The sequence below is a fragment of the Festucalex cinctus genome, chromosome 6 (genome assembly GCF_051991245.1).
Source record: "Festucalex cinctus isolate MCC-2025b chromosome 6, RoL_Fcin_1.0, whole genome shotgun sequence".
In the NCBI taxonomy this organism is placed as follows: domain Eukaryota; kingdom Metazoa; phylum Chordata; class Actinopteri; order Syngnathiformes; family Syngnathidae; genus Festucalex; species Festucalex cinctus.
Genome location: NC_135416.1, coordinates 14,072,651 through 14,099,388, shown reverse-complemented (window position 1 = coordinate 14,099,388; position 26,738 = coordinate 14,072,651). Strand labels below are relative to the sequence as shown.

The window sequence follows — 26,738 nt, the reverse complement described above, 5'->3', positions numbered from 1 at the left end:
TAATTAAATGAAAATTATTTTACTATATGCATCACCACGTAATCCGTTTGGGTATAAACAACATTACATTAACATTCTTATTCAGATACATCCATAAGGCGACGACATTATAGACATTAACCAGTTAAATAGAAATAAATGTGGATTTGCGCTCCACCCTCAGCAGCGACGCCCACTGACTCGCTTATTACACAACAAAGACAAATATAAGAAAAACCTCGTTTGCTCGTCTCAGGGTCCCTGAGCAAAATCTCGAGTGAAAGTGCATTTTTATTTGGATCGGCAACGCCTTCTCAATTTTAGAGATGCATCAATGGTGAGTTCATTTAATGTCATTAACCGGCAAACTAAAAATATGGAGAGACCTCGGGTTTGTGGATGACGAACTGCAACTTCGCAACTTTGACATACGGTATGACTACACTATATTTTATCGTTTGTTAGTTAACTGTTAACTCTACACTGAACTCGTCCAGCTGATACGTGTAGTTTTCACGAAATCTGCACAAGTCTTTCATAGCATTGACCCTGTTGTGGGAGCTATTGCCAATGAAAAAAATATACAGTGGAGGCTTCTGTTCAAATGTGTTTTATGAAATTAAAATAAAGACCAAGCTCATTTCTAAAGTTTTTTTCCCCACCATTCATGTGACATTACATCTAAAACTAAATTGTGTTAATTTGTATTTCCAAAAGTCAAATAACACTCACAAGACTTCATCTCAGCAAGAATCCAAAGGATAAACACCAAATAATCTTTTTCTTTGTAATGTTTGTTTGTTTTTTGGTAATGCCACCACAGACAGGAAGAGACTGAAAAGAGGGGTGATGGTAACCACAGAGCCAGCTATAGATCTTACAACAACATATGGAGTCTATAATGCCAAAGAAGGAATGATATGTGTGTCTTCCTTATTGGAACTTTCGTCCTCATGCAGTAAACATTTTACTTAAAACACAGCCAAAACATTTCCAAATTAGGACTTGTTTACCCTTACTAATACAATCAGCGGTCATACTGACCCAAAGATTGAACAAACTGTACCCTAATGTGATAGCACAGCAGATACTTTTGTTAAAAACAATGTTCGAGAACCATGATGTGCTAGTGATTGCGTCGGATATGGTGTGCAATTCCAAAATGTCAAAGTTATCTAAAAATAATCGTTCAAATTTCATTATTAAATACTTATCACTACATTTGAGACTCATTTTCAGAGTGACACAACAGTAGTGCACTCAATTGAATACAGGTTGAAAAGATTTGTAAATAATTGTTTTGCTTATATTTAGGCTATGTTGTACAGTATATTATGTACTAACTTTATCAGACTTGGGGTTTGTACTTAAATGCACGGTGTTTTCATATCTTCCAGGCCGAAGTGTGTAGTGGGGGCATCACTTCTGTTTGTGGTGTCCATCTGTCAGTGCACCTTGGCTCCACCAGAAGTCTGGCAAAACAATAGCACTCTGTATGCAGCTTGTAAAATGAGACCAAGCTCCTCGCTGGATGAGGGTTTACCCAAAGTCTACGGCAAAGCGCTCTTTAAGCAAGATTATCCTCAAGGAAAGCTCAAAGTCCTTCTCCGGTTCCACGGATTCCCCATGGGGAGCGATCCTGAGCCCAGGGCGGTGCACATTCATCAGTACGGAGACCTGCAGCAGGGGTGCGATTCCACAGGAGGCCACTATAACCCTGGAGGTGTCAATCACCCAAACCACCCCGGAGATTTTGGACACTTTGTGCCGCAACAAGGCAAAATCCATGCGGCATTCGAGTCTGAGGCCACGCTATTTGGAGGTCTGTCTGTGCTAGGAAGAGCAGTGGTGGTTCATGAGAGGCGGGATGACTTGGGCCTCGGGGGGGATGCTGGCAGTCTGCTCCATGGAAATGCAGGACGCAGGCTCGGCTGTTGCGTTATTGGAATAACCACCCCCAAACTCTGGAATACATACTCCAGGCCGCCCAGTAGGCGTCTGCGGAGAATTTAGCTGTGCATTTTCATTCATATATTGTAGCCTTTCATGCGCTTAGTCCGATAAATGAAAAATTAGCTGACTTTAAAAGCCTTATCAAGTCAATGATACACCATTACAAGCCTGTTTTATGCTTTATTGAGAAAACGTGTGAAAGTGGTTTATTTTGAAATTAATTATCAACACAGACACAACCTATAATACATTTTACATTTAGTTATTTCACTGCACACAAGGACCAGTGCTTGTATTTGAAATACTGTATAGTGGCCTCCTTTCCCAAAAAGATTCAAACCTCCTACCTCAGAACTTTTGAGGCAATTATGCTAATCACTCATCCATACTGCTACCCTGGTGTATGTTACACAAACATATTCTTCACGAGGTGTACTCACATTTGGTTTCGAGTTAACCAATGAATGTTTGTGCATGACAAAATCTACAAAGTGCATTCACTTCAAGTGGCTTCCAATGACAATATTGTAAATAAATTACATAGCTGCTGCAACTACTTGAGTTTGGTTTGTTTAACGGTACTTTGTGTCCTGAAAGGATACTTTTCAAATGATCACAAACCATCAAATTAATTTAAAATAAATGTACCAAAATTCACCTTTCTTAAAGAGAAAAATGTGCTCTCATTTGCCATGTTCAAATGCTGTGTAACTTAAATCCTTGGTGCTGCAGCTTCTGGGTACTGTTGTGTTTTGTACTTCTACGAGGAGTAAATAGTATTCAAAAAGTGTCTCCATCGAAGCCATTGTTAGTTGCTACATTTTGGTAACCCCACAAATTACAAGACATTAATAACAATGCACTTTTGCAATGAATCTCAAGTGTCCTTACGAAAATCCTCTGTTAGCTTGCTTTGTAGCCTGATGAGTTCAGCTATTATGGAGAAATACCTTTGCCTAAAATAATCAGATACAAGAGCAACAATCTACATGACTCTTTGCTTTTTAGGTATAATAATTGTATATCATTATGTGCTTCCTTAAACAAAATATAGGTTTCAATAAATAGCAGCCTCTAGAAGTATTCTGGAATGTACGGGTGTGGAAGCACAACTGTCTTAATTGGGTGTTCTCATCCCCTTCAAAACTTGTATCAAACAGAACATGCCATATTGTCTGAGCCAATAAAAAAACCCTGATCTTGCTGAATTTCCTGCTCCTTTTCCAAAGGAACAGATGCGACAGTCCGGGCTGGAATATGGACGTGTTCCTCTATTATGATACATTCCGTTTCACCGTTCTCAACTCCCTCTTCGTCTTTACTTTCTCTTCTTGTGTGGTTGGATGTAATAGACGGTTGCTCAGAGGTGTTTGACAGAAGGGGTGTGTTCATATCTATTGAGGAGGGAAATGCATCACCTGTACTCTCATCGTCCTTGGATTGGTCACCGTCACAGAGCTCGTCGCTGTATGGCAAGCTTCTTCTTTGAGAACTGGATGGTTCCTCCTCAACTGAAGGGAAAGACGAGTGGGACGATTCAGGAAGTTCTGCTGCCGTTTCTCCCCCTTGTATTGGATGTCCTGATGAACTTTGCTCTGAATGTCCTGGTGTGGCTGGTGGCTGCGTGTCGTGTTCGTCTTTTCCCTCTATTGCGAAGGAAAACCGTGTTACTTAAGTTTTCATAGTTCAACAGTAACAAAACAAAAAAACAAAAAAAAAAACCTAACAAAAAAAAAAAAGAAACATACTTCCACATATGCCCACGGAGATATGGTAAGTGAGGCCTTCGGGAACAAAATGAGAAAAAGCAGAATTATATACATGTTAATTACAAGTTATGAGTTTAATAAATATATATTTTTTAAATATTAAGTGAGAGGACATGACAGTGTGAGGATTTGCAATCAGGGCTTTCATAGAGATAAATGGGCGTTATAAATCAATGCTCTCGGGCTGTGTGATTATGGAAAGAATATTAACCATGATTATTTTTGGCAATAATTCAAATTACGATTATTCAAATGATTAGCCTATTTATTTTTTTTTGGTACAAAACAAGAAAATGTTTAAGCATTTAAAAATATTAAGACCAATTAAAAAACAGAAGCTTGAAGTTACAGTGCAGTGCAGCTTGTACACTATGCAGTAGGACGATCATTTATTTAAAAAAAAAAAAAAAAAAAAAAAAGAAAATGTTTACATATTTAAAAATATTAAGACCAATTTAAAAAAAATTGAAACTCTATAATTATTATGTAAGTTCCTTTTGGACCAAACAGAATCTATAGTAGTAATAATAATAGTAATAATAATAATAATAATAATGATCATTTTATATATATATATATATATATATATATATATATATATATAAAATAAATACATATATATATATATATATATATATATATAAAATAAATACATTTAAATCACTAAAAAATATAGTATTATTAATTTTTTTTTTTAAACGAATATGCTGATTTTGCAATTGTGGACTATAATAACTGAAATTGTTATTGAATTTCAATTAATTGTAAAGCCCTATCTCTTCTGATTATGTATAGACAAATTTCCCTCAGCGATAACCACTGATCACAGATGTTTCATCTACCTGGCAGGCTCCACAATCCAGACGTCTCCAATGTTTTGAGCTTCTTCTCCAGTTCTGCAACTCGAGTTCCAAGAACCCTGGCGATAAGCGATCCATTAGTTAAAATGTTCGTGCGCTCACACTAGGCGTGAAAGAAATATATCAGTCAGTACTTGTTAATTTGTCGCTGGTGCTGAATCAACATGTTCTTCTCATGGATGGTTTCCAGAAGAGCGGTGGCCAGAGACTTGAGGTCCGAGATGGACTGGGCGGTGACGGGCAGCGTGCACCCGCTTTCGTCAGTCAACAGCTCCTTCACTGTATGCGCAGACAGTTCTCAACCGGAAAATTCAAGTTATGGTGAGATGAGTGAATGAGAGCCCACCTTGTTTGGCTGAGAGCACCCCAGTGAGTGCACTACTGTTGGGCTTCCCGCTAACTCTGGCATTCTTTCTGGATTCCAGTGCACTCTGAAATGAGGTTTCGTTACAGAATTAAAAACAGTCAAAAAACTAACTGTTGAGTTTGTTTGTTTGTTACCCATTTTTGTATATTAAAAAAAAAAAAAAAAAGATTCCCACCCAAGTCTTTGTCTCCCTCTACAGTTGTAAAGTGTAATTTACACTTTAGTCAGTGAATTGTTTAAAAAAAACAAACAAAAAAAACAAAACAAACATTAATATGTATGTACGGGTAAAATGATTAATATGCATTTCTTAAAGCTACAGTAATTAATATTTCTTGGTTGGGCCACCAATATTACAATAGATAATATAAGGTCACCATGACAATAACAAAAATATAATTCCCTCCTAATTTATAACCCACCCGTTTAAATGAGACAAACTGAAATATGTGAAGTTCTGCTTAAGAGCCCCAACTTTTTTCCACAACTTTAATCCCTGCTCCTTAAAAAAAGATGCAATTTATTCACGTCTTCCCAATCCCAGGAGCATTGTACCCATTCTTAACTTTTTGTTATCTCATAATCGTGATTCGGAATTTTTTTTTTTTGATGAGTTCCACGTTTGACTGTTAACTGCTCATATTTTAAAATGAAAACCACGCAAATTTAACATTCAAAAATGTTTTTTGTGGTTACTGCTAATATAGTCCTTACCAAATATGGGTGCAGGCCACCCTGGGGATGGGTGTGTGACCCTAGGGAACCTTTTTTTTTCTTCTTTTGCCATACTAGAATAAAGTGTACCGGTAATTGAACATCCACTACAGTAGGTGGCAGTGGCGCTCTCATTGACAGAGAGTGCACAAGTAGAATTAGCTCCTCTGCAGAGGTGTACTTGCAACAATTTTAGAGACAAATGCTACTAATTATAGTTGTGGCGGAGAGTTGGGGAGGTACGAAATCTTTTCGTCTTCCTGGTAGGTTACAAAAAACAAAAAAAAACAAAAAACAAAAAAAAAACAACTAACAATTGACAAGCACTGAGCTAATATAAAAAAAATTTGTACCTTGTACTTGCCCAAATTCGTCTTGAGCAAGGTGACCTCCTCCTGAAGCTGACACAGCCGATCATGTAAATACCTGAAGCAGTCAGAACTTGTTAAATAATCTTTAACGTGAAGAAACCTTCAGCATGCACATTTTTTAAAAAGCCTTTTAATGCAAACAAACCTGTTCTCCATGCAGAGTGCATCAATATCTAAAATCCGAATGTCATCATTGCCAACGATGTGGTTCATCTCCACGGTGAGGCGATGGGCCTTCTGCTGAAACACGTCGCGCTCCGCTCGCACGTCCTCAAGCTCGTCGGTGAGAGACTTTGTGCTGTGTTCCAGCAACTCATTCTACATACACACAAAGCTCCATGGAGTCAGAGGTCATCTGGGTTGATAAAACATGAGTGGTCAGTCGTGTTCACCTGCTCTCTCGATCTTTCCAACTGTTTGACCAGGTCCTCACGCTCGTGCGCCGGGAAATGGCGAGCGCCCACCTCGTCGTCACCCAGTCTTTGTTTGGTGATGGTCATACGTAGGAGCTGTGAGACAAAATAAAGCCATCCGAGTATGACCACTTTCCAAAACTGTCACAAGTGTATATCCTATGATGCAGTAAGTCAGTAGTGTCAAAACATTTCAACAGCAGTCAAAACAAGCAGTAGAATATATCAGTGACTCAAAAATAAACAAGGTGTCTTACTTAAAAACTGTATTAGTCAAGTTTGTGGATTTACAAGGTGTTGCTGCAAAATGCTGACTTAAATGGAACATTCTTCCCCCTTAAAACACAAAGATGTATTCATGTTCCCACCTTTTGCTAAATTGCCTTATTTCTGTATCCTTTTTTTCCCCTTCTTTCTTTTTAGCCATTATGGGAATAAATGTCAATTTGCCAGAAAGCCAGCAGGCAAGTTGCAAAATTGATGTGCATTATGGTACGGAGCCCCTAAGACAGGGGTGGCAAACTGCGGTCCTCGAGGGCCGGAGTCCTGCAGGTTTTATAGATTTCCCTACTCGAAGTGCAGCTGATTCCAATTAACAGGCTCGTTATCAGGATTCTGCAGAGCTTGCTGATGAGCTGATCATGAATCAGCTGTGTTGAAGAAGGGAAATATCCAAAACCAGCAGGAATGCGGCCCTCGAGGACCGGATCTCGCCACCCCTGCCCTAAGGTGACATGGTAGGGGGGGAGAAAAAATAAATAAATAAATAAATAAATTAAAAAAAACAACAACAACTTTGTGTTTTGCGAGGGATTGCGTGCCCTCGCAAAAAATTGGAAATTGAGCACTGCATTTAATTTATCCAGTAAACGGACTATTGTGTGGAGTCTATCCTAATAAAAATCTTTACTATTGAGTGATGTCACGCACCTTGTTGTCTCCCTGAGCTTCGGCCAGTCGTTGCTTCAACTCCTTCACCTCCTCAGAGAGACGGTTGCTTTTTTCTCTTGAGTCCCTCAGTAGCTGAGCTAAATTCACCTGTGGTAGAAGCCATAAGTGAAAGCTATTATTGTGACCTTATGATACAATTGATAACACCAGAGCAGTCAATTGAGGTCAGCCTAAGGCAGGTTGTCAATCTTTCCATTTTTGTATACTGTTAATTCTGTTCAGGACTAAAACATGAGCTGCAACCGAACCCTGAGCAACAAAATTCAGAGTGGGCTTGTCATGAATCATGTGATAAATCAACTTTGAAAACTTACTTGATTCCGTTTTTCGGGAGGCAGAGACAGATCTCCGTCCTGTTATCAGGAAATTAAAACAATTAAATGTTTCAGAGCAAACCCCATCGTTTGTGTATCTTTATGATGTCTGCAGTCATCTTACAATGAGCTCCCTGTATTTCTTTTTCAGTCCTTGGTGCCGTTCACGAAGCTGGTTGGCCATCAGCTTGTACTGATCCCTCTCCTGTTGGCATGTGTCCAGTTCCTTGGACAGGATAAGCAAAGCTTCCTTCTTGCTCTCCAACTTCCGTTTACAGATTAGGAACTGTGAACACATGAGCAAGAGGTGGGGGCAACTGGTCTCCACACAGGAAGTCCGGGACCAAAGACTCAAACCCCAAACTTCTGAACTCTGTGGAATAACCACTAGTAGTCCACCACATACTGATGAATGAAATCACTGCCACAATGTCTGTATTTATGGCTTTGCTACAAAACATTTTTTTCCCCACCTGCTTGACCCCAGCGTCCAAACAAACGCATGAAGACAGTAACAAAATGGTTCATAGGCGTGAATATGAGAATGAACATTTGTTTGTTTATGTGACAGTGTTAGAAGCTGCAGAAAACGAATGGATGCCCAATATTCATGTTCTATCTAAAATTATGCTACGGCGCCTTTCTTATTTTAACATTGGATCCCTTGTATGGATTTTTACAAATACTGCAGTACTGAGGTTCCTCTGCATATTTTTCCGTGATTACGCTCGTGATTCTCTGAAGAAGAAAATGACTTGACTGTATCCATACGTCATATAATCAAGCTTCTCATCAGAAATCCCTGATGTAAACAAAATATTTTTGCGCCGTGCAGGTGTAACGAAAATCACTTCCTTGTGCACGTGCCCTGCAGGCAAGGACAGCTTCGAACTGAGCTATTCAACAGGCATTAGTTCCAAATAGCACTATTAGCAAGTGCCATAACATGTGATCCTCGTCGTCTGGTCCGTGCTCGGTCTTTTTTTCACGCTCATACCAACGATATTTAGGCTTTTTTTTTTCTGTGAATGTTTTTACCTCATTGACCATTCCCTGCCAGTCGCCGTCGCTCCTCCTGGATGGATCCATCTCTGTGGCGTGCACGAAAAACCTCACTTAGGTCAAAACAACAGCCAAATAAAGGTGTCCTTTCTGATCAAAATACTTGCAGCTGCATTTTTGTCATCAACGCCGACGACGTGAACGTAATAGATAGGAGTCATTATTAGAGAACCTCTTGTAGACAATGGTACAGTAGCGCATTTTATGTATTTATTTTTGCCGTTTCCTGATAAGGCAGCTCAACGCTTAACAAGTTAGCATGTTAAAGGGTTTCTCGCTGGCTGGCGTTAGCATGTCACGTGTGTCACATTCAGCCAATCGAACGAGTTATTCAGTGTCCCATGGCGTTGTAATGTCGCGTGGTTTCAAAACATGGCCAAAATGTTGGTCATTTCTGTTAAATGTTAACATAATGAATCGAGTAAATTTGTTTCGCCTCTTGCATTACCGAAGATCTTTGGACATGCCCCCCCCAACTGTATCCGATCGCATCATGACGCATTAGCTGCGCCTCGGACAATTTAATCTCTCAGCTGAAATGTGAACTATATATATATTGATGAAGTAAATCTGAAATTGGTCACACTATTTCTTTTCTGATGATGGCACCGAATGCTAATTTAAAATGTACAGCCAAATAAATAACTGTTTGCAATATTGATATTACATTTGAAGACTGTTAAAAGAAAAGAAAAAAACTAGTTGAATTGTAGTCATATGTTCTTTAATACACAACAATAAATGCATACTATTAGCATTGCTGGTACATTCATCAGATACAAGTAATCAATAAGGTATTGGTCAAGTGAAGAGGTTGTATATAAATAAACCATTTACTGCACTGCATTCTGTAATTAAAGAAAAATATATGAAAAAAGGACCACAACAAGCATTTTAATAGCAGCATAGACTTGTTTTCTATTTTTGCATAGGTCAATATATATTGTGCGTTGAGCTTTACATAGTTAATATGAATGTCATACATTCTGTTATTCCGGGTGAGAATAAAAAAATAAAAAAATAAAAAATAAAAAAATAAATAAAATAAAACCATCACGCACATCAAGTCACCAGAGTTATCGGACGAGTACATATAGAGTACACAGCAATACAGCTGAAAAGTCTGTCAAAGTGCAAAATATGCTTTTTCGGTGTATTTCATTCTTGTCTAAGTTTTGCATAATTTAATAACCATAAGAGTTGACATTTATAGATATTCCTGTACAATGAGCACAGTCATACAGTGCATGTATCCGGAGTGTTTAATTGTATTGCATTGGCATTCATACACCGATGCAAGGAGCCAAGAAGCTCGTCAGAAGAAACATGCCATAGGACAAGAATTCTTTCATATTATGGAAAAGTATTCTAGTCTCACATATACTATAGGACTGAAACACAAAGATGTTTTGCCTTATAAGCTTAAATCTACAACAATATGCTCAAAGACCATCGATTTGCCCTTAAAGCTGGAAGAGAAGATGAAATTCCTGCGGTCAGTAGTGACTGCAGAAAAGGACCGCGGGGACTGCACATATATGTCCTTGAACTTCTGGAAGGTTTTGGTCTCTGTGTCCCAAAGGTAGATTTGTGTGAAGGAGTAATCACTGCCCAGAGCGAGGTAGTGTCTGTCCATGAAGGAGAAAGGCTGGAGGACCATCGCTCCTCGAGAGGGAAGAGCCTGCATCTCTGTGAACTGCTTACTGGCCCACTTGAGTATTTTGGAGTCACCAATGTAGCAGGTCATAGCGAGATACAATTCATTTTCCACTCGGAAAGCTTTGACCGCCACCACATCCTCCGCATTCGGAAATTCGCTGTGAAGCATGAACTTCAAAGTGCTCTTGTTCCACAAGTAGATGACGGGCGATTGAGAACGGCTAGCTAAAATGAGGTAGGACTTTCCGTCCATTTCAACATACTCAGCATCTGTATCGCGGAACCATTCATGAAGGAACTGATAGGTATAGAACCCAGTTTGGTTCAGGTCTGGTTGGTCGGTCCACTTGTAAAGGGTAGACAGGCCCGCTTTGGAGCTGTCTACTATCACAAAATACCATTCGCCATCCATTCGGAAGGCCTCAATGTCGTTTGGTTTCGAGATGTTGAGGACCTCGATGGATTGAAACTTGGTGAACTTGTTCTGCTGATCATCAAACTTGTAAATGTGGGATCCCCCAAAGAGCTGCGTGACGATGATCAAGACATGCTCGTCGACCAGAACTGATGTGCACCCGACGACAGACTTTCCTGTGGAGAGAAACGGCCTGTAATCAGCAGTACAACACAGCATCATGCTTCTTAACCACTTAGACCAGGGGTGTCAAGCATAAGGCCCGCGGGCCGGATCAGGCCCGGAAAGGGGTTTAATCCGGCCCGCGAGATGATTTTGTAAAGTAAAAAAATAAAAAAATAAAAATTGTAATGCCAGACTAATAAATCAGCCGGCCACAATCCAAACATAAATTCGTAATCTCACAAGCATTCCTTAGATGAGCAATGCAACTTGTACAAGGAATTGTCCTAGAGTCATTATTTTACACACAATCTAAAGTTAGGGTTTGTTCAAATTTTTCTGAAAAAATAAAATAAAAATCATAGACCGACAAACGTATAAATACGACACAAATTCAATTACTGGTAACACAAATACAAATGAGAAGAATTAACGTCCTTATATCTTTATTAACTGCGCCAGACATTGCATTCTGTGAATAATATATATGCAAAACAGGTCGATTTAACACATCCGGAACTCATACTGGCAAAGTGTTGCCGTGTTCCATTGGCATTCGTGTTCAATTTTTGGAACAATAGATTACAGCTGAGCTCCGTAATTTAGGGGTGGTCCACAAATAGCGAAAATCTGCGTAGAATTGATGGCAATTGTTTTTATGTTATATACCATTATTTTACTGATTCGGCCCACTTGGTCATATATTTTCCTCCATGTGGCCCCTGAGGTAATATGAGTTTGACACCCCTGACTTAGACACATTAGTGTGCCATGATAGATTATTACTTGATCTGAAAATAAATTTGTATATTATATCTTTGTTTTATTATATCCACGCCATCGATGTATAGTGACAGGTAGAACAGTTAAATGCTCTTCCACTACATCGATGAAGATCCAAGTAAACTTATCCAACTGTTGCCATTCATACAACTGAATAATAGCTTTATGTGTAACTAAACAGCCCCACATTTCACACAGTGTGCAAATTCAGACAAGAGCAGGACTGGACTGGCACAAATAATCGGCCCTGGCATTTTTACTTAGGGCTGCCGGTCCAGCCCAATTCCTGATCACCCTTGGCTAGCATGTAGCTCTACCACTTATGTTTATTGGTTCAGTTTGCACTCTATATTTTAAATGGATGAATGGGCCGCTTCTTCTAAATTGTGGGCCGGTCTCTCAGGGTAAAATGGAGAAAAATAATAATTGAATAACACCACATCTGCCTGCCCCAAAAGACACAGGCCCACCGGGCATTTGCCCTGAATGCCACATGGCCAGTCCAGCCTTGGACAAGAGCATAATTATTTCACTATATTGTATATATGTTTTGTGACATATTTGTTTGCCACTGTTCTGTGAGTCATTTCTAATATAACACATGCTCAATAAAAGTAATTGGAAATCACTAATTAGCAAACCTGAAAGGTCGAAAACCTGAAAAGAAGTGACATTTTGAATCAGATCATTGCTGAGTTAAAACGGATGTGGTCCAACCTGTTATGTTGTCAAATTTTCTGAAATTCATTTCGATGTGATCCCACTCCATGACCACACAGCTGTTGGAGTTGGGTGCCGCCATGGCCACATAGATGTCCTCCTTAAAGGAGAAGATGTCCGCCGACATGGACTGAATCGGAATTGACTGGTGACGCACAAAGTCTGCGGAGGAAGAAAGACACAAAAAAACGGACAAGTCCAGATAATTGCTCTTTTGTATATAATATGTAAGAGTATTGATTCTTCAATCAATCAAGCAATCATTTCTTCATAATGTATATAACAACTTTTAGACTGCAAAAAGCAATAAAGCAACAGTGTTTCACAAAACAGGTAAGAAAATATTGTATAAAAAAACAAAAATCAAAGCTAGACCAATGTACAGAAAGATATACAAAGAGGAATAAATAAATAAATAAACATATAAATAAATAAAAAGTGAGATTTGCAAAGAAAAAGATAAAAGCCCTGCGATTGGCTTGCAGCCAGCCCAGGGTTTGATCCATGCTCCCCCAAAGTCAGCTGAGATAGCCTCCAGCTCACCCGCAACCTTAGTGTCGAAGATAAGCGGCACAGAAAATGGACGGAGTATTAAAAGTACACTTTTTGGATTTAACTGGGAAGACGAGCAGATGGTGTGCATGTGGGTGGTAATGGCAAGGTAGGCAAATGACAGTGTTTTTCTAACATTTCCTCAGAACCAGCAGGGATCATTTTATCTTTACACTGAACTGCCAACGACTTTACACTGAATTTTTACTTAAATTTACAAAATATTCTGCTAAATATGTTTAAAACATCGCATCTGCCTTCATCTACAATGTAGATTCTCGTCAAATGGCCGCCCCCATAAGCATGTAGATTCTACATGCTTATGGGGGCGGCCATTTGACGAGAATGTATTTTTAGAACGTCTGTTTACAAAGAAAAACGTACAGTTAGTCTACATTCAGCAATGACGAGCTACATTTGAGTCACCTCCACAGGGTAAGGTCATGATAAATTATTAAATAGTTTCATTGGTTATTTCCTCTGATTTCTTTCCCCAAAACGTGTTTTTAGCCTAGATGGACACTCCAGTGATTGCTTTGGCTTCATTTTATTTACCTGTAGACATGCACTGGTCTGGTGCGATGGGAAGGTCATTGAGACGCTTTCCCTTCATGTCACTGGGGCCTGCACAGAAGACGTCTGACACTGTAGCGTTTGTGTTTTTCAGCCACGTCATCAGCCACTTGTTCTCACAGCTGCACTGGAACGCGTTACCTCGTAGATCCCTAACATCGGAAACGGGGAACAAACAAATTAATGCTATAAATACAGTAAAAACTGGACTTGATATTTTCGTTTAATTTTCATTTGGGATGCTGCGCTGTCCAACACAAAGTGCAGACTGACTCAGCTGAAATAGAAGTGCAGTCAGACACACACACACACACACCCACACCGCGTACACAAAGTGCTTACTCACAGTTCCAGCAATGAATCCAAGTCAAAAAACAGGTCTCTTGGCAGGAACCTCATCTTGTTATTGGCAAGGGATCTAAACAATAGCCCCACAGAAAGAATGATGAAATCAGCATCGTCATCATCATCATTATACATTGTTGTATAACTCATAGTTTCAAATTGGCTATATACAGATGTGGAGCAACTTGTCTTACAGATGAGTTAGATCTCGCAGACCACGGAAGGCCTTTTTGGCGATGGTTTCAATCTTATTCCCTTCAATGAACCTGTTAAACAAACAGCACAATAGGAATGCATAAATAGGCCAGATACAACATTTTTATCTGTTCTGAACAGTTATGCTCATGTGCTCATATAAATTACTTACAAATATTCCAAATGTGGAAGACCATAGAAAGCATCGTCTTTAATCGTGGTCAAGGAGTTTGCATTTAGAAGCCTGCAAAATAAGACAATATATAAATTCGACTCATCATCATCAATAATAATGATGATAATAATAATAATAATAATAATAATAATAATAATAATAATAATAATAATAATTATTATTATTATTATTATTATTATCATTATTATTATTCGGTGTGTTAGATTGTATACCAACTATAACGAAATTTTAAATAATTACACTCTTATCCTCATGGATTCAGCCCTGAAAAAGATAATAATGCTTTGCATTTGGTCGGACAGGTTGATAAGATGCTGAGTAGTGTTTTTTTTTATTTTATTTTATTTTATTTTATTTTTTTTTAGTCGTAAAGATACACCTCTTTATTGTATACAGCTACGTCAAATTATGTCTAATATTTTGTTGTTGTTGTTTTCTTTTTCTTTTTTGGTACCTGTCAATATAATGCAGCTACAAATGACATATCAAAATAGACCATTAAATTACCTTTAAAGGTAATTAAAAGAACACAATAAAGCTCATGTATGGGTTTTTGAACAAGTCATGTAGATATTGAATGCATGCAAATGCAACTAAATAAAAATTGGTGATTAGTGTCAGTCCACTCATACACTTACAGTAGTTGCAGAGAAGGCATGAGCGAAAACATCCCCTCTGGGATTTCTGCAATGGAGCCGTTTACGATGCTCCTGGTGGGGAATGAATAACACAAACTCACATCGGGACATTTGGACCCCAAACGGAACGAACTGGAACTCTTGAGAAATTAAGCAAGTGTCACTTTTATTTATTATTATTTTATGTGAAGGGAACCATGCAACTGCAAGTGAGAATTTCATGACGTTATTCATTTATTTTAACATTCACGACATGACAATAAACGTCTTGAATATGGACATATAGTAGGCTACTGGTTTGTGTAAATAGTGCTGACTGCATGAGAGATGTTACTTACAGCGAGTTGATGTCACTCGGCACTGTGCGCGGGACGTGCGAGGTGCCAACACACATGATGGTCTCCTTCGTGCACGTACATCCTGAAGGACATTTAAAATTCCTTTTCCATTTGTTTGCACTGCAAATACACAGCAGCGCAAATAAGAATATCAGATGCCGATGCATGGTGGACGTCACTCCTGTCGTCGTCGTTGTTGTAATATGGAGGGAGGAAAAAAAAATACGTGAGGTTTACTCTACTGGCCGCCGTTTACCAGTCTGGGCGACATCGGGAATGCAGCAGGCGAGGACACTCCTGTCCTGACACCGACTGACACGCGGCTGCGCCCTCTGCGTTGTTGATGCAGCCAGCTCACAAGACTCTTAAAGACTTTTTGAAAACTACGACAACCATATTATGTTTCTTTTTTAAAATTAATCCACTTCCTCCTATTGTAGGCTACAATATGTACATAACCAAATTGAAAAATCAATCATTTGAGCTCTGACGTCGGCAGATGTTTATGCCCAAGGGCCACAAATTTGATTTTTAAAACGTGCCTACATTCTTAATTCTCATGAAATAACTATTTATTATGCAATTTTAAGGAAAACACATTGGTGCAATTTTAAGGAAAACACTTTGGGATATATCTTTCTTTTAAAGTATCTGTTGATTTTTTTTATTTTTTTTATTTTTTTTTATTTTATTTTATTTTTTTTGTCATGTCCCAAAAGTAAGCTACTATAGTGTTCTTGGTACACCGTAAATTCTGTATAGCGTAATACTGACTCTACTTAGAGTAAACTTTAATCTATTTAGAATGGGACCAAATAGTTTTTAGTCTCTCTCCAACAGTAGGCTGATATTAACCAGTAAAATAAAGAAGTGAACAAAAAAAAAAGTGACTGAAGGGTTGAGGAACGAACTCATGACCTTCAGCCTGGGAGACTGTCACACTATACCACCACTATCGGTTTTGTTCTCTTGTCGTCACGAACATTCAGGCTGACATGTTGAAGGTCGTGAGTTCATTCCTCAACCCTTTGAGTGACTTTTATTCATCCATCCATCCATCCATCCATTTTCTTGACCGCTTATTCCTCCCAAGGGTCGCGGAGGGTGCTGGAGCCTATCTCAGCTGGCTTTGGGCAGCAGGCGGGGGACACCCTGGACTGGTTGCCAGCCAATCTCAGGGTACACAGAGACGAACAACCATCCACACTCACAAGCACACCTAGGGACAATTCGGAGTGCCCAATTAACCTGCCATGCATGTCTTTGGAATGTGGGGGGAGACTGGAGTACCCGGAGAAGACCCACACGGGCACGGGGTGAACATGCAAACTCCACCCAGGAAGGCCGGAGCCTGGACTCGAACCCGAGTCCTCAGAACTGGGAGACGGACGTACTAACCAGTCAACCAGCGTGCCGCCCACTTTTATTCATTTATTTTTTATTTTACTCTATTCCATGTGTAAATATTACACAAACTGATTTGGTCCCACTTTAAATAGAGTCAAATTTACTCTGTACTTTAATTTACCGTGTACTTGGTATAGGTATCGTTGGCTCCTCAAGATAAAATTGCAGTAGCACGGAACATGGTTCACAGTCAGTGTCCCCTGCTTCCACAGAGATATGGGCAAAATTCTGGCAGTGGGTGTTGAAACTCCTTCAGACATGGGACTCTGACAGACATTCGCAGCAGAACCCTCACAATGTTTGGGTTTCTCAGGTCGAACCGACATCCTACCCCACCATCAGGTTCTAATCGGGGTGTTTCCTGCCGATCACGCCCTTCCAGGTCTCACTGCCATTCCCCACCTCGCAGAACAAATACGTCCTGTGTGGGCCAGAGGAAAGTAATGTGATGGCAAGAATAGCAGCCCGGCCCACCCGGAAATTACTCGATTACCTGCTCTTGGCTCAGTAACATAAATGTATTGAATTAAGCCGCATGAATTCAAAACACATGCGATTCATGAAAATTAAGTCTTATTTTGGGGGGATGATGGCTCGCCAGCAGGGCCTAACAAAGTGCCACATTTGCTGAAGGACAAGAAGTTGATGAGGATGATGAAACTGAATCTTCATTGCCAAGAGGGAGCAAGCGTTACATGTCTGTCATGGCTGGCATAATTCACGACAGCTCGGCATCAATCATTGCTGTTTTTAGCCTCTGCGTGCTAACCTTAATACAATGTGCAGGGCACGTGCAAGCCAAAATCAAGTCTCTGGCTATACTGCTATTTTGTTTTGTCAAATACCTGTCAAGTGACTGCTGAACTTATTCTAAATAAAAGATTATATTTTGACAAGGTGTCTAAATCAGTTCATAGAATGTTCCATTCCTACTGTAATCCTGTTTACATGTTATGTTGTGCAACTACGTGTTATTTTCTTGTGGTCGCCTGTTCTTGAAAACTGACTGTAATAAATCTGCTTGAGCCAGGATTTTATTTAAACACACATAGACAAACCGACATAAATACAACAATGTAACATTTTCAATATTAGGATACATGATTGCTTGATAGTCTTAAAGCTTCCGATTTCCACATTCAGTGGGTTAGGCCAAATCGTCCTTTGACCCCTGGGCGGGGTGATGGTGCAACCGAGAGAAGTTTGCTGTCAGTGAGTTCTTCTCAATAAGTGTTTTATGCTCTCAAACTTCTTGTGTAGCAGAAAATATCAAATTGGGATGAGAAACTAAAGTGTGTCAGAGGAGCATAATACGCATATAATGAACCTTATACGGTAATCAAATATTTTACTCACATGGTCCCACTTTGACTTTCCACCTTTTTCTCTCAGGCTTAGACAGTTCAAATTGCAACATACGTGTTTAGTGTTTACATGTCAGATGCAGACTCAACTAAATATCAACTCAAGCTGCTGTTAAACTTGCTCATTAGTGCAACAAACTTCCATCCTGTAGAGTGAAATGAACCGCTGCTTGCATTTTGGATTTAAAATAAAATTGTTGTTGTAATAACCAGAGGCTAAAAGGTAAAACAAATTGAATGCAAACAAAACAGGTAATGAAATGCTGAACAAAAACAAAAATCAAAACTAGACTAATGTACAGAAAGATATACAAGTATTTAAATAAATAAATAAATGTATTCATGCATATAAATTGAATATCCATCCATCCATTTTCTTGACCGCTTACTCCTCACAACCGTCCACACGCACGAGCACACCTAGGGAAAATTTGGCACACCCAATTTACCTGCCATGCATGTCTTTAGAATGTGGGAGGAGACCAGAGTACCCGGAGAAGACCCACGCAGGCATGGGGAGAACATGTAAATTAAATATGATATTATTTATTATTATAATTAATAAATTATGATAAATAAAATATACAATAAAACATACACAATAAATGTAATGTAAAAATGAATAAAATATATATGAATATAAAAATAAGAAATACATAAATAAAAATGATAATAATTATATTATTTAAATATTAAATTCCTACATGCATTCAAAATATAAAAATAAGATTTTTTATGGCATCAGAAATAGCGCAACACACTACAAACAGATAAATAGATAGATAGATAGATAGATAGATAGATAGATAGATAGATAGATAGATAGATAGATAGATAGATAGATAGATAGATAGATAGATAGATAGATAGATAGATAGATAGATAGATAGATAGATAGATAGATAGATAGTATAATAAAACTCTTACACTGGTGCATCATAACAACAAAAGTGGTTTGTCTAATTACAAGTTAAAGTGTCCTGGCATTTAGTGTGACTCATCCCTGAGGGTTTGTCGCCTTCTGGAAGACATTTGTCAGCTCTTTGAGTTGACGGACAGCTGTGTGACAAACACTTGTCAGCTCCGCGCATCTGCCATGCTTGTTCACACGGCAAGATTTTCTGCTTTGCTTTTCAGGCCACTATTTTTACCCCAGGTAGCCTATACATTGCCAATCAATTTTGGGTCGTGACCTTGAATCTGTATCTAATGTTTGCAAAAATGTTACAGACGATAATGGAGGGTGTTCATAATTGAATACCTGCTGTTGTATCCTTTCTCAGAAAATGATCTGCATGCATCTTCATTTTAAATAGATACCGCTGTGGATGTTCTCTGTCGAGGTCGCTTCAACCTGTAGTTGCTCACAAATGGGCATGCAAGGAGACACCTTTAATAACTCATTGCATGTGCTCTGCTTCCACAAAGTTTAGTTTCCAGCTAGACTACTTGACAGTTGCAATTACTACATTTCCTTGTTTTTCAATTCAACTTTCCGCCTATATGTGAGGACGGACTGTTGGGATTTTTAGTTGTACTGTGACCAACAGTGGTGGGCGAGGGAGGAAAAAGAGCAACTGGTGGCTCTGTCTCGCCCCGCTGCATACCACCAGTCAGGGTCCTGCATGACTCCAGTCCAGAGGCCACACTTGCGTCTTCAATCAGTTTGTCTAACTAGAGAATAGTGATGCAAGAGCGAGTGTGTGGTGTTGAAGAACATGCATCGCTCCCTCTTCATTAAAGGGCATGAGGTATACATGCCTCAGGCAAGTCCACACAAATCTTGTAACCTTATAGTTATTTCCTTCAACTGACCAGCCAACACCTGCCGTTTGGGAGATTTTCCTCATATATGCCATGCAGCTGCTTCAATAAGAGGTCACCGAGGTAGTACCCCCCCCCCCAACTGATTTACTATACATTATGTAGTTATCTCTAATAAAAAATAAATAAATAAATAAATAAAAAAAACTTTACAATGTGTATGTTGCCATCTTGCAGGATATACAGCAGTAATACAGACAGGATGATTCCATTTTGCTTAGGCATGTTCATTGTTCACGCCCTCTTTTTTTCAGAACGACTCCTGACCGTACTCAACTCGACTAGTCACGATACCGATACCAAGTAACAATACCACGAGTACTTATGATGCATAAAATTTCCGCCACAAAAAAATGACAGATAATTAAAATTTAAATTACCTTGACCTTAAATTTGCATGAAATTAAAGGATTTTTTTTCCTTTCTTCTAATCTCAAGTTCTTGATACTAAAATAGCCACAAGAGCCGCCATCGCAAGTACTGATACCTTGACATAATGCTGGGTATCAGCCCGCTACTGGTATTACTATTCGCCAATCTCTAGTTTTGCCTTTAAATCTGATTTGATTTTGATTTGTTTGTTTTTGAGCAGATCAAACAAATATGTCAAGTTCCAGAAGCCAAACATAGCAACACATTATAACAAACAATCAGAAAATAATCATAGCAAAAAACAAAATAAAAAGTCAAAATAAAAAAAAACCATCATCATGTACACCAGTGCCAATAAAGCAAGCTGACCATATACTCAAAAAAAAAAAAAAAGTGGGAAGAAGAAAAAATCCCACCACCATCTTCCATCAAAATACACAGCATTCATGCAATGTCCGCTTCCCTAATATTTAAATTACATCCATACAAGTCTACTGATCAATAGCAACTGGAACATTACATACATATACTATATAAATAATAATTTGTACAATTTTAGAATTCAATATATTGCAGCAATAATTAAACACCAACAAAGATACCGTTAATACAAATACAGTATTATATAACAGCATGGTAAAAGTATCATCAATACCCATGAATAATGGAATGGAAAGAAACAATGGTATGTAACAATGGTAAGAAACAACTAACCAATACCAACAATGGTAAGAAAAAGCCAGTGCAGGGCAATTAAAGCTAAGACCTGCCCTCCTGATATTACCATTAATTTCATGGATTGTTTAAGGGAAAATGATATGATGGGTGGGACATGTAGGTATTTCTTTAAAATTATCTGCCAAAAGTACAAGTGGTATCAGTACTTGGTGACTACTCAAGAGTAGGCTACTCGTCCTGTTACCGGTCTGAAAAAAAAAAAAGGTATCAAATAAACCTATTTAAAAGTATCAAAATTATTAAATGTATTTTTTAAGCAGCTGTTCATCTCCTGAGAGTCCTGAATATACAGTTTAGAAAATCACATGCTATTAATTAGATAAAAACAAACAAACAAACAAACAAACAAACAAACAAACAAACAAACAAGAAACTATGATCATGATAAGCTATGATCTGATGATGATCCTCCCCCACAGGACCCACCCTCTCCCCACCCCCCTCCCCTCTCCACCACCTCCCCCGCACTCGTGGCTCTCCGTGCCCACGTCCTGGCAGCCGGCAGAGTTTTCCGTCCTGTGTCGGGTCAACATCGCAGACCTCATGGAAGCAGCGGAGGAAACTCTCACTTACCGAGATGGCCCCGGACCTCACAGGACGCTGCTCCCAGGGGACAAGGTTAAGGACACCGGGGGACATTTTGAGACAAGAAGTGAGTCCAACTACGTGGATTTGGACATGAGACCGGAAGGCGCAAAGACTGTGAAAGTAACGTTCACCGGCGAGGGGAGCCAGCTGTCTGTCAAAAGTGACGGTTCAAGGCAGGGGGTGCGTGGACCGGCCTCTGTGGACTCTGTGGAAATGGGCAGCGGTGTTGATCCGGGTGGACCCGCTTTGAAAACTCGCGCCGAACTTTCCTACGAGGAGGACTCGGGGGATGAGACGCAGCTGCATGTGGAAGTGGACCCGAGCGAGTGCAGCGAGGGGGACGAGCTCCAGTACACGGACATGTGCCTGAACAGCCGAACCGAGTCGGACGACGGTGCCAGCGTGGTTCTGTCCGACCACAGCGGCACGGACACGCTAAAGGACGAGTCTCACTATATCACCACGCATGAAATCCAGCTGACCGAACTCGATCACGACGTCGATTACGACCTCGGCCGCGGTGCCAGCTGGGACTTTGAGGACGACAACTTGGTGTACTCCTTCGTGGATTACGCCTCACTTGAAAGCGACGACACCCGAACCGGGACTCTGATCTTGGAGGGCAGGAGTCAGGTTGCCAAACTTGGCGTGAGCACGGAGCAGGACGACAGCGATCTGTGCGACTCGGAGAAATGCGCCAGCTCAGATGAAAGTGTGTGCAAAAACCGCACGGTCGGGGACAAAATCCACCTGTCCATTCAAGCCTCCAGAGAGGAGCCTGTCGGCGTTACGGACGAGGGCGCCAAGCCCTTTGGAGACAGGAGTCACTTCTCTTTCGTGAGAGCGGGACCTTTGGGAGATAACAGAGCCAAGTATTTCATCCCCGCTCCGGGCCGTCAGCACCTTGCAACCAAACTAAGACGGAAGGACATTAATGAATATTCCAGTGGCGCCTCCAGCTCCATCAGCGAGCTGGATGACGCGGATAAAGAGGTGCGTAATTTAACCGCCAGGTCATTCCGAAGCTTGGCATGCCCTTACTTTGATACGATTAATTTAAGCACTTCAAGCGAGTCGTCCATGTCGGAATACGGCCTCAACAAGTGGTCTGCTTACGTGGATTGGAATTATGGACACATCCCACGGGGGGCAGAGCACAGTGTAATTGCGCACAAGACCACCAGCACCACATTGGAAATGAATGAGACGCTGGAGAGTAAAAGAGCCCCACAGGCTAATAGGAGACTATCTTTTCATCAGGAAGCGTCTTTGTGCAAAGGAGCCGCTATAAAAGATCAACGAGAGGTGACGTTGAATGTCCAGTGTGACTTAGGCGCACAAGCAGCCACCAAGCGACCCAAAAGCACCAAGAGCAGGTCCGGGGAGGTGCATGGAGCGGTGTTGGCCAGGTCAGGTTGTGAAATGCAGTATCACCACACAGACAGCACAGGCAACACACATAAGAGGGCTGTCTTTGCATCAAGCCTTCTGAAAAATGTCATCTCCAAAAAGATGCAGTTCGAGCAGGAGCGCAAGATGGAGAGAGGCGAGATCTCAGACACATACCCCGCGCTCTCCCCTTGCTTTCTGGACGGGGGGAAGGACAGGAGGGGCTTTCAAAGGCAAAGCTCGGAATCAGGCTCAGGTTACACTAATTCTGGAGATGACCAGCCTTTGGAGGGCAGCAGGCCAAGTTCTTGTGAGCCCGCAGAAGAGCAGAGAAGCACCGATGCCTTGGAGGATTCAGGGAAAAGGGAGCCTAAAACGGGGCTAAGTCACAGTCAAAGCAGCGCGTTTGATTCCTGGAAGGACGACGAAGCCGTGAAGGAAGCTGAGCTCGCCAAGGAGGAATCGGACGGGAGTAACATGCTCACGAAACTTCTTTTCGTGCCGAGCTGCCAGCGTTTCTCCAAAGAGAAGGAACGTGCAGAATGTGAGACGGTGCTCAAGACGGCAAACACGACTGACAAAGAACAAAGCGACAAAGGCGGAAAAACACCTGAGATCAAAATATGTCTGAGAAGTGTGAAAGAAAATATAGGAGGAGCCCTGAATATTGCCAATCTGTTAACCCCTAAAATAAATTCAGTCAACACATTTCGAGGAGCAGGTGATGCCAAATGCCATATTTTGTCTGCTTTGGATAAGGTCCCAAGTTTTACAGTTCGAGATGTCAGAGAGACTAAGTGCAAGTTTCAAACACCAATCTACCGTGTCCGGGATGTGCGTAAACTGGTGAAAAGTTCATATAGCTTTGTTTCTTTGGATAATAACGACAGTAAAGGTTCGGTTGAATCCGCCGAGAAACTTGAAGACAAGGCGAACAAGGAGCCAGTAAAACAAGTGTCGCCTTCTCCCATTGTCATTAAATGCCACTCAGTAAAAACAAATAAATCACCAAAAGAAACAGAAGATGCGCCGCCACAGTGTGCTACCAGCAAAGTGCCAGTAGTTGTACCAAAGCAACCCGAGCAGTCGGAAGCTGAAAAACTATTCAAACAAAGGCAGGAAAGGTTTGCCGGCGAGGCGATCGACAAGCGATTCGAGCCACGAATTCCCAAACAAGCCGCACTGGAGAAACTCAAAGCTGCCGTCAAAACGATGGAGCAGCTTTACGTGTTTGACCGAAACGAATGGAAACGCAAGGCTCAGCCTCAGCAGCCAATCACTGGCAGCCACGTGCTGTCGCTAATCGCCCGCGAGGAGCGAGGAGCAGAAGAAACAACAGCAGAAAGTGACGTCATACACGACCAGCCAGCGCAACGCAAAACCTTCAGCAACAAAAGCGTCCTTCATCTCGGCAAAAGCAACAAGGCGCACGTTAGCATTAGCTCGGTTGCTAGCCCTGCGCCACAAAGCGCCGCTTTACAGTCTGCCAAAAGTTCCAAGACGCCAGCCCCACCTTTCTCTGTGAAAATAGAACCTGGCACACAAGGGCAGGTAGAGCAGAGAAAGGTCCAAAACAGTCCCACTAATCTCAACGTCCCACAAATCGACTCGGAAAACTATTTAACCATACCGGGCCTGGCGTACACCAATGAGATCAAAATGGCCAACAAGGAGACAGCTTACACAGAGACGAAGCCGAGCTTCAGCCAACAAGTTGACGACAAGACATCCGAGCACCCAGCTTCGTCGCTCTACCACCAGCCTGCAGCGGGCCCGCAAACACAAGTGTTGTGTTTCTCACCCCCTTTTGCCACTCTGTCACTTCCACCTTCCAGTGGAGACGCAGCCCTTCAAACGCAGCGTAAAATGCTCCTCGACCCCACCACAGGACATTACTATTTAGTGGACACGCCCATCAAGACCACCACAAAACGACTGTTTGACCCAGAGACAGGCCAGTACGTAGATGTGCCGCATTCACCGGTGCCGCCGATCGCCCCCGTCACCCCCGTCCCCCTCCCATTGCCGCCCCTGACCTTGAGCCCGGGAGCATTCGCACCCACCTACATGATTTACCCGGGATTCATCCCCTCGCCCACTCTGCAACCTCAAGCCTTGTTGACACCGTCGCCCGGTCACTCTGATGACAGAGAAACGTTGAAAAGCACCACAAGCGCAAAGCAGGAAGTGAACGCTCCGTCGGCGGAGAGTCCCTACTACAGTGCAACGGCCGAGGCCCCGCCGGGACACGCAAAGCCCTCGTCGCTCATAGGAGGCACAGTCAGCATGGACAGGAAGCCGATTATCAGCATCACTACGCAACAAGGTCCAAGAATCATCGCCCCGCCTTCCTTCGACGGAACCACGATGAGCTTTGTGGTGGAGCACAGATGACCAAGAAGACGCCTCATTGCACATGTAAGTTAGCACATGAACCCAAATATTCACATTCAACACTTAGCCAACATTGTACCCTGTAAAATGACAGCTTCAGAAGCACATGGATGCAAGCGCTGGCTTTTAATGAGTTGGCTTGTCATAGAATCTCAAGCAAGGATTTTAGCGTTAGCATAAATAACAGTTGCCTATCTTAGGTGTGTACAGTACAGAAAAGAGTACAAACATAAGAGCAAACATCTCAATTTTGAACTGAGAAAAAAAGAGGTTTATTGTTTATCCAAGCCTCAAAAGAACTATTTTTTTTTTCTTTGAGGTGCAGTTTTGCTAATCAATTAGTTCATTTGAGAAGCAACCTTCTATTTTTAAGGAACATTTTTTTTTTTTGCATGACAATCCTGAAGCAAATATGACAATTTACCGAATGAACAATTGGTTGCCTTATTTATTTATTTAAAAAAAAAACAAAAAAACAAAAAAAACATCATTAGTAATATACTTTTTACCCACCTAGGACACTCCTCTCAGCTGACGTACGCAGTAATGTCACATAAATCATTTTCAGTACTGTTGTTTAGCTATGCGTCCAGCATTATTTTGTATAATTTTCTCTCCAGACACTTATTAAATTGCCTGCTCTTTTACTATTCAAATTTGGATCTGATCTGCTTTAATGTGGTTCCAGGAAGACTTTTGTGAAAAGTGTACTCAGTCAACCAAGCACTTATTCCATGTACTGTACTGTATATGTTAAGTTAACTTAGCAATTTGCATGGCATCTCCCCTTAATAATAATAATAATAATAATAATAATAATAATAATAATAATAATAATAATAATTATTATTATTATTATTATTATTATTATTATTATTATTATTATTATTATTAAGCGCCATGTAAATCTGATTCATTATTATTATTATTATTATTATTATTATTATTATTATTATTATTATTATTATTATTATCATTAGCTGTAGAAGAACAGTGATTGACAAGAATATATCTACTGTATGTACTGTAGACAGCTGATGTAATCTTCTAAATTGCTTGATGTCCAGACAGAAAGATGGAGGCGGCACCTGATTTAGATGTGCTGACAGCAGCATCCAAGCTCGGATGTTGTTGTGCATATATAATATCATAAATAACTGAGATGCCCGGTGGGATACATAATGGTCATCTCCAATCATGCATTTCTGCTACTGTCATGCATCATCAAAGATGTAAATGTCTGGCGCTCTGAATGTATGACTTGTTTACTGGGCACTATTTGTTCCTTTTCATTATAGACAGTACGGAATGGAACAGAATAAATGAATGTTTA

At 40.6% G+C, this 26,738-nt stretch overlaps 4 protein-coding genes and 1 long non-coding RNA gene across 6 annotated transcripts; 3 read left to right on the top strand and 2 right to left on the bottom strand.

Moving 5' to 3' along the window:
- Nucleotides 1–148: 148 nt before the first annotated feature.
- LOC144020225 (extracellular superoxide dismutase [Cu-Zn]-like) lies at nucleotides 149–2,485 on the top strand. 2 transcript variants are annotated; one of them, XM_077523492.1, is made up of 2 exons: nucleotides 149–316; nucleotides 1,377–2,485. In XM_077523492.1, exons 1-2 carry the CDS (start codon nucleotides 306–308, stop codon nucleotides 1,990–1,992), a joined length of 627 nt encoding a protein of 208 aa, XP_077379618.1. In that variant the 5' UTR covers nucleotides 149–305; the 3' UTR covers nucleotides 1,993–2,485. The 2 variants fall into 2 exon arrangements, with proteins under 2 accessions (XP_077379618.1, XP_077379617.1); XM_077523491.1 differs by having other exon boundaries at nucleotides 247–412.
- Nucleotides 2,100–9,214, bottom strand: LOC144020224 (coiled-coil domain-containing protein 149-like). The gene is made up of 12 exons (XM_077523490.1): nucleotides 8,730–9,214; nucleotides 7,816–7,977; nucleotides 7,692–7,730; nucleotides 7,357–7,464; nucleotides 6,406–6,522; nucleotides 6,159–6,331; nucleotides 5,996–6,068; nucleotides 4,908–4,992; nucleotides 4,696–4,840; nucleotides 4,544–4,620; nucleotides 3,681–3,716; nucleotides 2,100–3,578 (listed from the first exon to the last, which is right to left on the bottom strand). The coding sequence occupies exons 1-12, from the start codon at nucleotides 8,778–8,780 to the stop codon at nucleotides 3,085–3,087; spliced, it is 1,560 nt and encodes a 519-aa protein (XP_077379616.1). The 5' UTR covers nucleotides 8,781–9,214; the 3' UTR covers nucleotides 2,100–3,084.
- On the top strand, nucleotides 4,395–5,038 carry LOC144020226 (uncharacterized). Its single transcript, XR_013283830.1, has 2 exons — nucleotides 4,395–4,649; nucleotides 4,752–5,038. It is a non-coding gene; the product is annotated as an uncharacterized LOC144020226 (long non-coding RNA).
- A 305-nt stretch (nucleotides 9,215–9,519) lies between the features above and the next one.
- Nucleotides 9,520–15,618, bottom strand: LOC144020688 (leucine-rich repeat LGI family member 2-like). Its single transcript, XM_077524407.1, has 8 exons — nucleotides 15,330–15,618; nucleotides 14,992–15,063; nucleotides 14,330–14,401; nucleotides 14,157–14,228; nucleotides 13,964–14,035; nucleotides 13,600–13,769; nucleotides 12,490–12,654; nucleotides 9,520–11,003 (listed from the first exon to the last, which is right to left on the bottom strand). The coding sequence occupies exons 1-8, from the start codon at nucleotides 15,494–15,496 to the stop codon at nucleotides 10,168–10,170; spliced, it is 1,626 nt and encodes a 541-aa protein (XP_077380533.1). The 5' UTR covers nucleotides 15,497–15,618; the 3' UTR covers nucleotides 9,520–10,167.
- A 5,797-nt stretch (nucleotides 15,619–21,415) lies between these two features.
- On the top strand, nucleotides 21,416–25,405 carry LOC144020329 (uncharacterized protein C4orf54-like). The gene has a single exon (XM_077523704.1). It carries the CDS (start codon nucleotides 21,416–21,418, stop codon nucleotides 25,403–25,405), a length of 3,990 nt encoding a protein of 1,329 aa, XP_077379830.1.
- The last annotated feature ends 1,333 nt before the right edge of the window (nucleotides 25,406–26,738 follow it).

Bases quoted from the DNA above. Each gene is read 5' to 3' on its own strand.
- LOC144020225 (XM_077523491.1), top strand. From the start codon at position 330: ATGTCATTAACCGGCAAACTAAAAATATGGAGAGACCTCGGGTTTGTG. The intron at 413-1,376 runs GTATGACTACAC...CATATCTTCCAG, and splicing joins CTTCGCAACTTTGACATACG to GCCGAAGTGTGTAGTGGGGG.
- LOC144020224 (XM_077523490.1), bottom strand. From the start codon at position 8,780: ATGGATCCATCCAGGAGGAGCGACGGCGACTGGCAGGGAATGGTCAAT. The intron at 4,993-5,995 runs GTACAAATTTTT...ACCTCATTTCAG, and splicing joins CGAATTTGGGCAAGTACAAG to AGTGCACTGGAATCCAGAAA. The intron at 3,717-4,543 runs GTAGATGAAACA...TTGTTCCCGAAG, and splicing joins TGGATTGTGGAGCCTGCCAG to GCCTCACTTACCATATCTCC.
- LOC144020688 (XM_077524407.1), bottom strand. From the start codon at position 15,496: ATGCATCGGCATCTGATATTCTTATTTGCGCTGCTGTGTATTTGCAGT. The intron at 13,770-13,963 runs GTGAGTAAGCAC...TTCCGATGTTAG, and splicing joins TTGGATTCATTGCTGGAACT to GGATCTACGAGGTAACGCGT. The intron at 12,655-13,599 runs GTAAATAAAATG...CTTCCTCCGCAG, and splicing joins AGACCAGTGCATGTCTACAG to ACTTTGTGCGTCACCAGTCA.
- LOC144020329 (XM_077523704.1), top strand. From the start codon at position 21,416: ATGATAAGCTATGATCTGATGATGATCCTCCCCCACAGGACCCACCCT.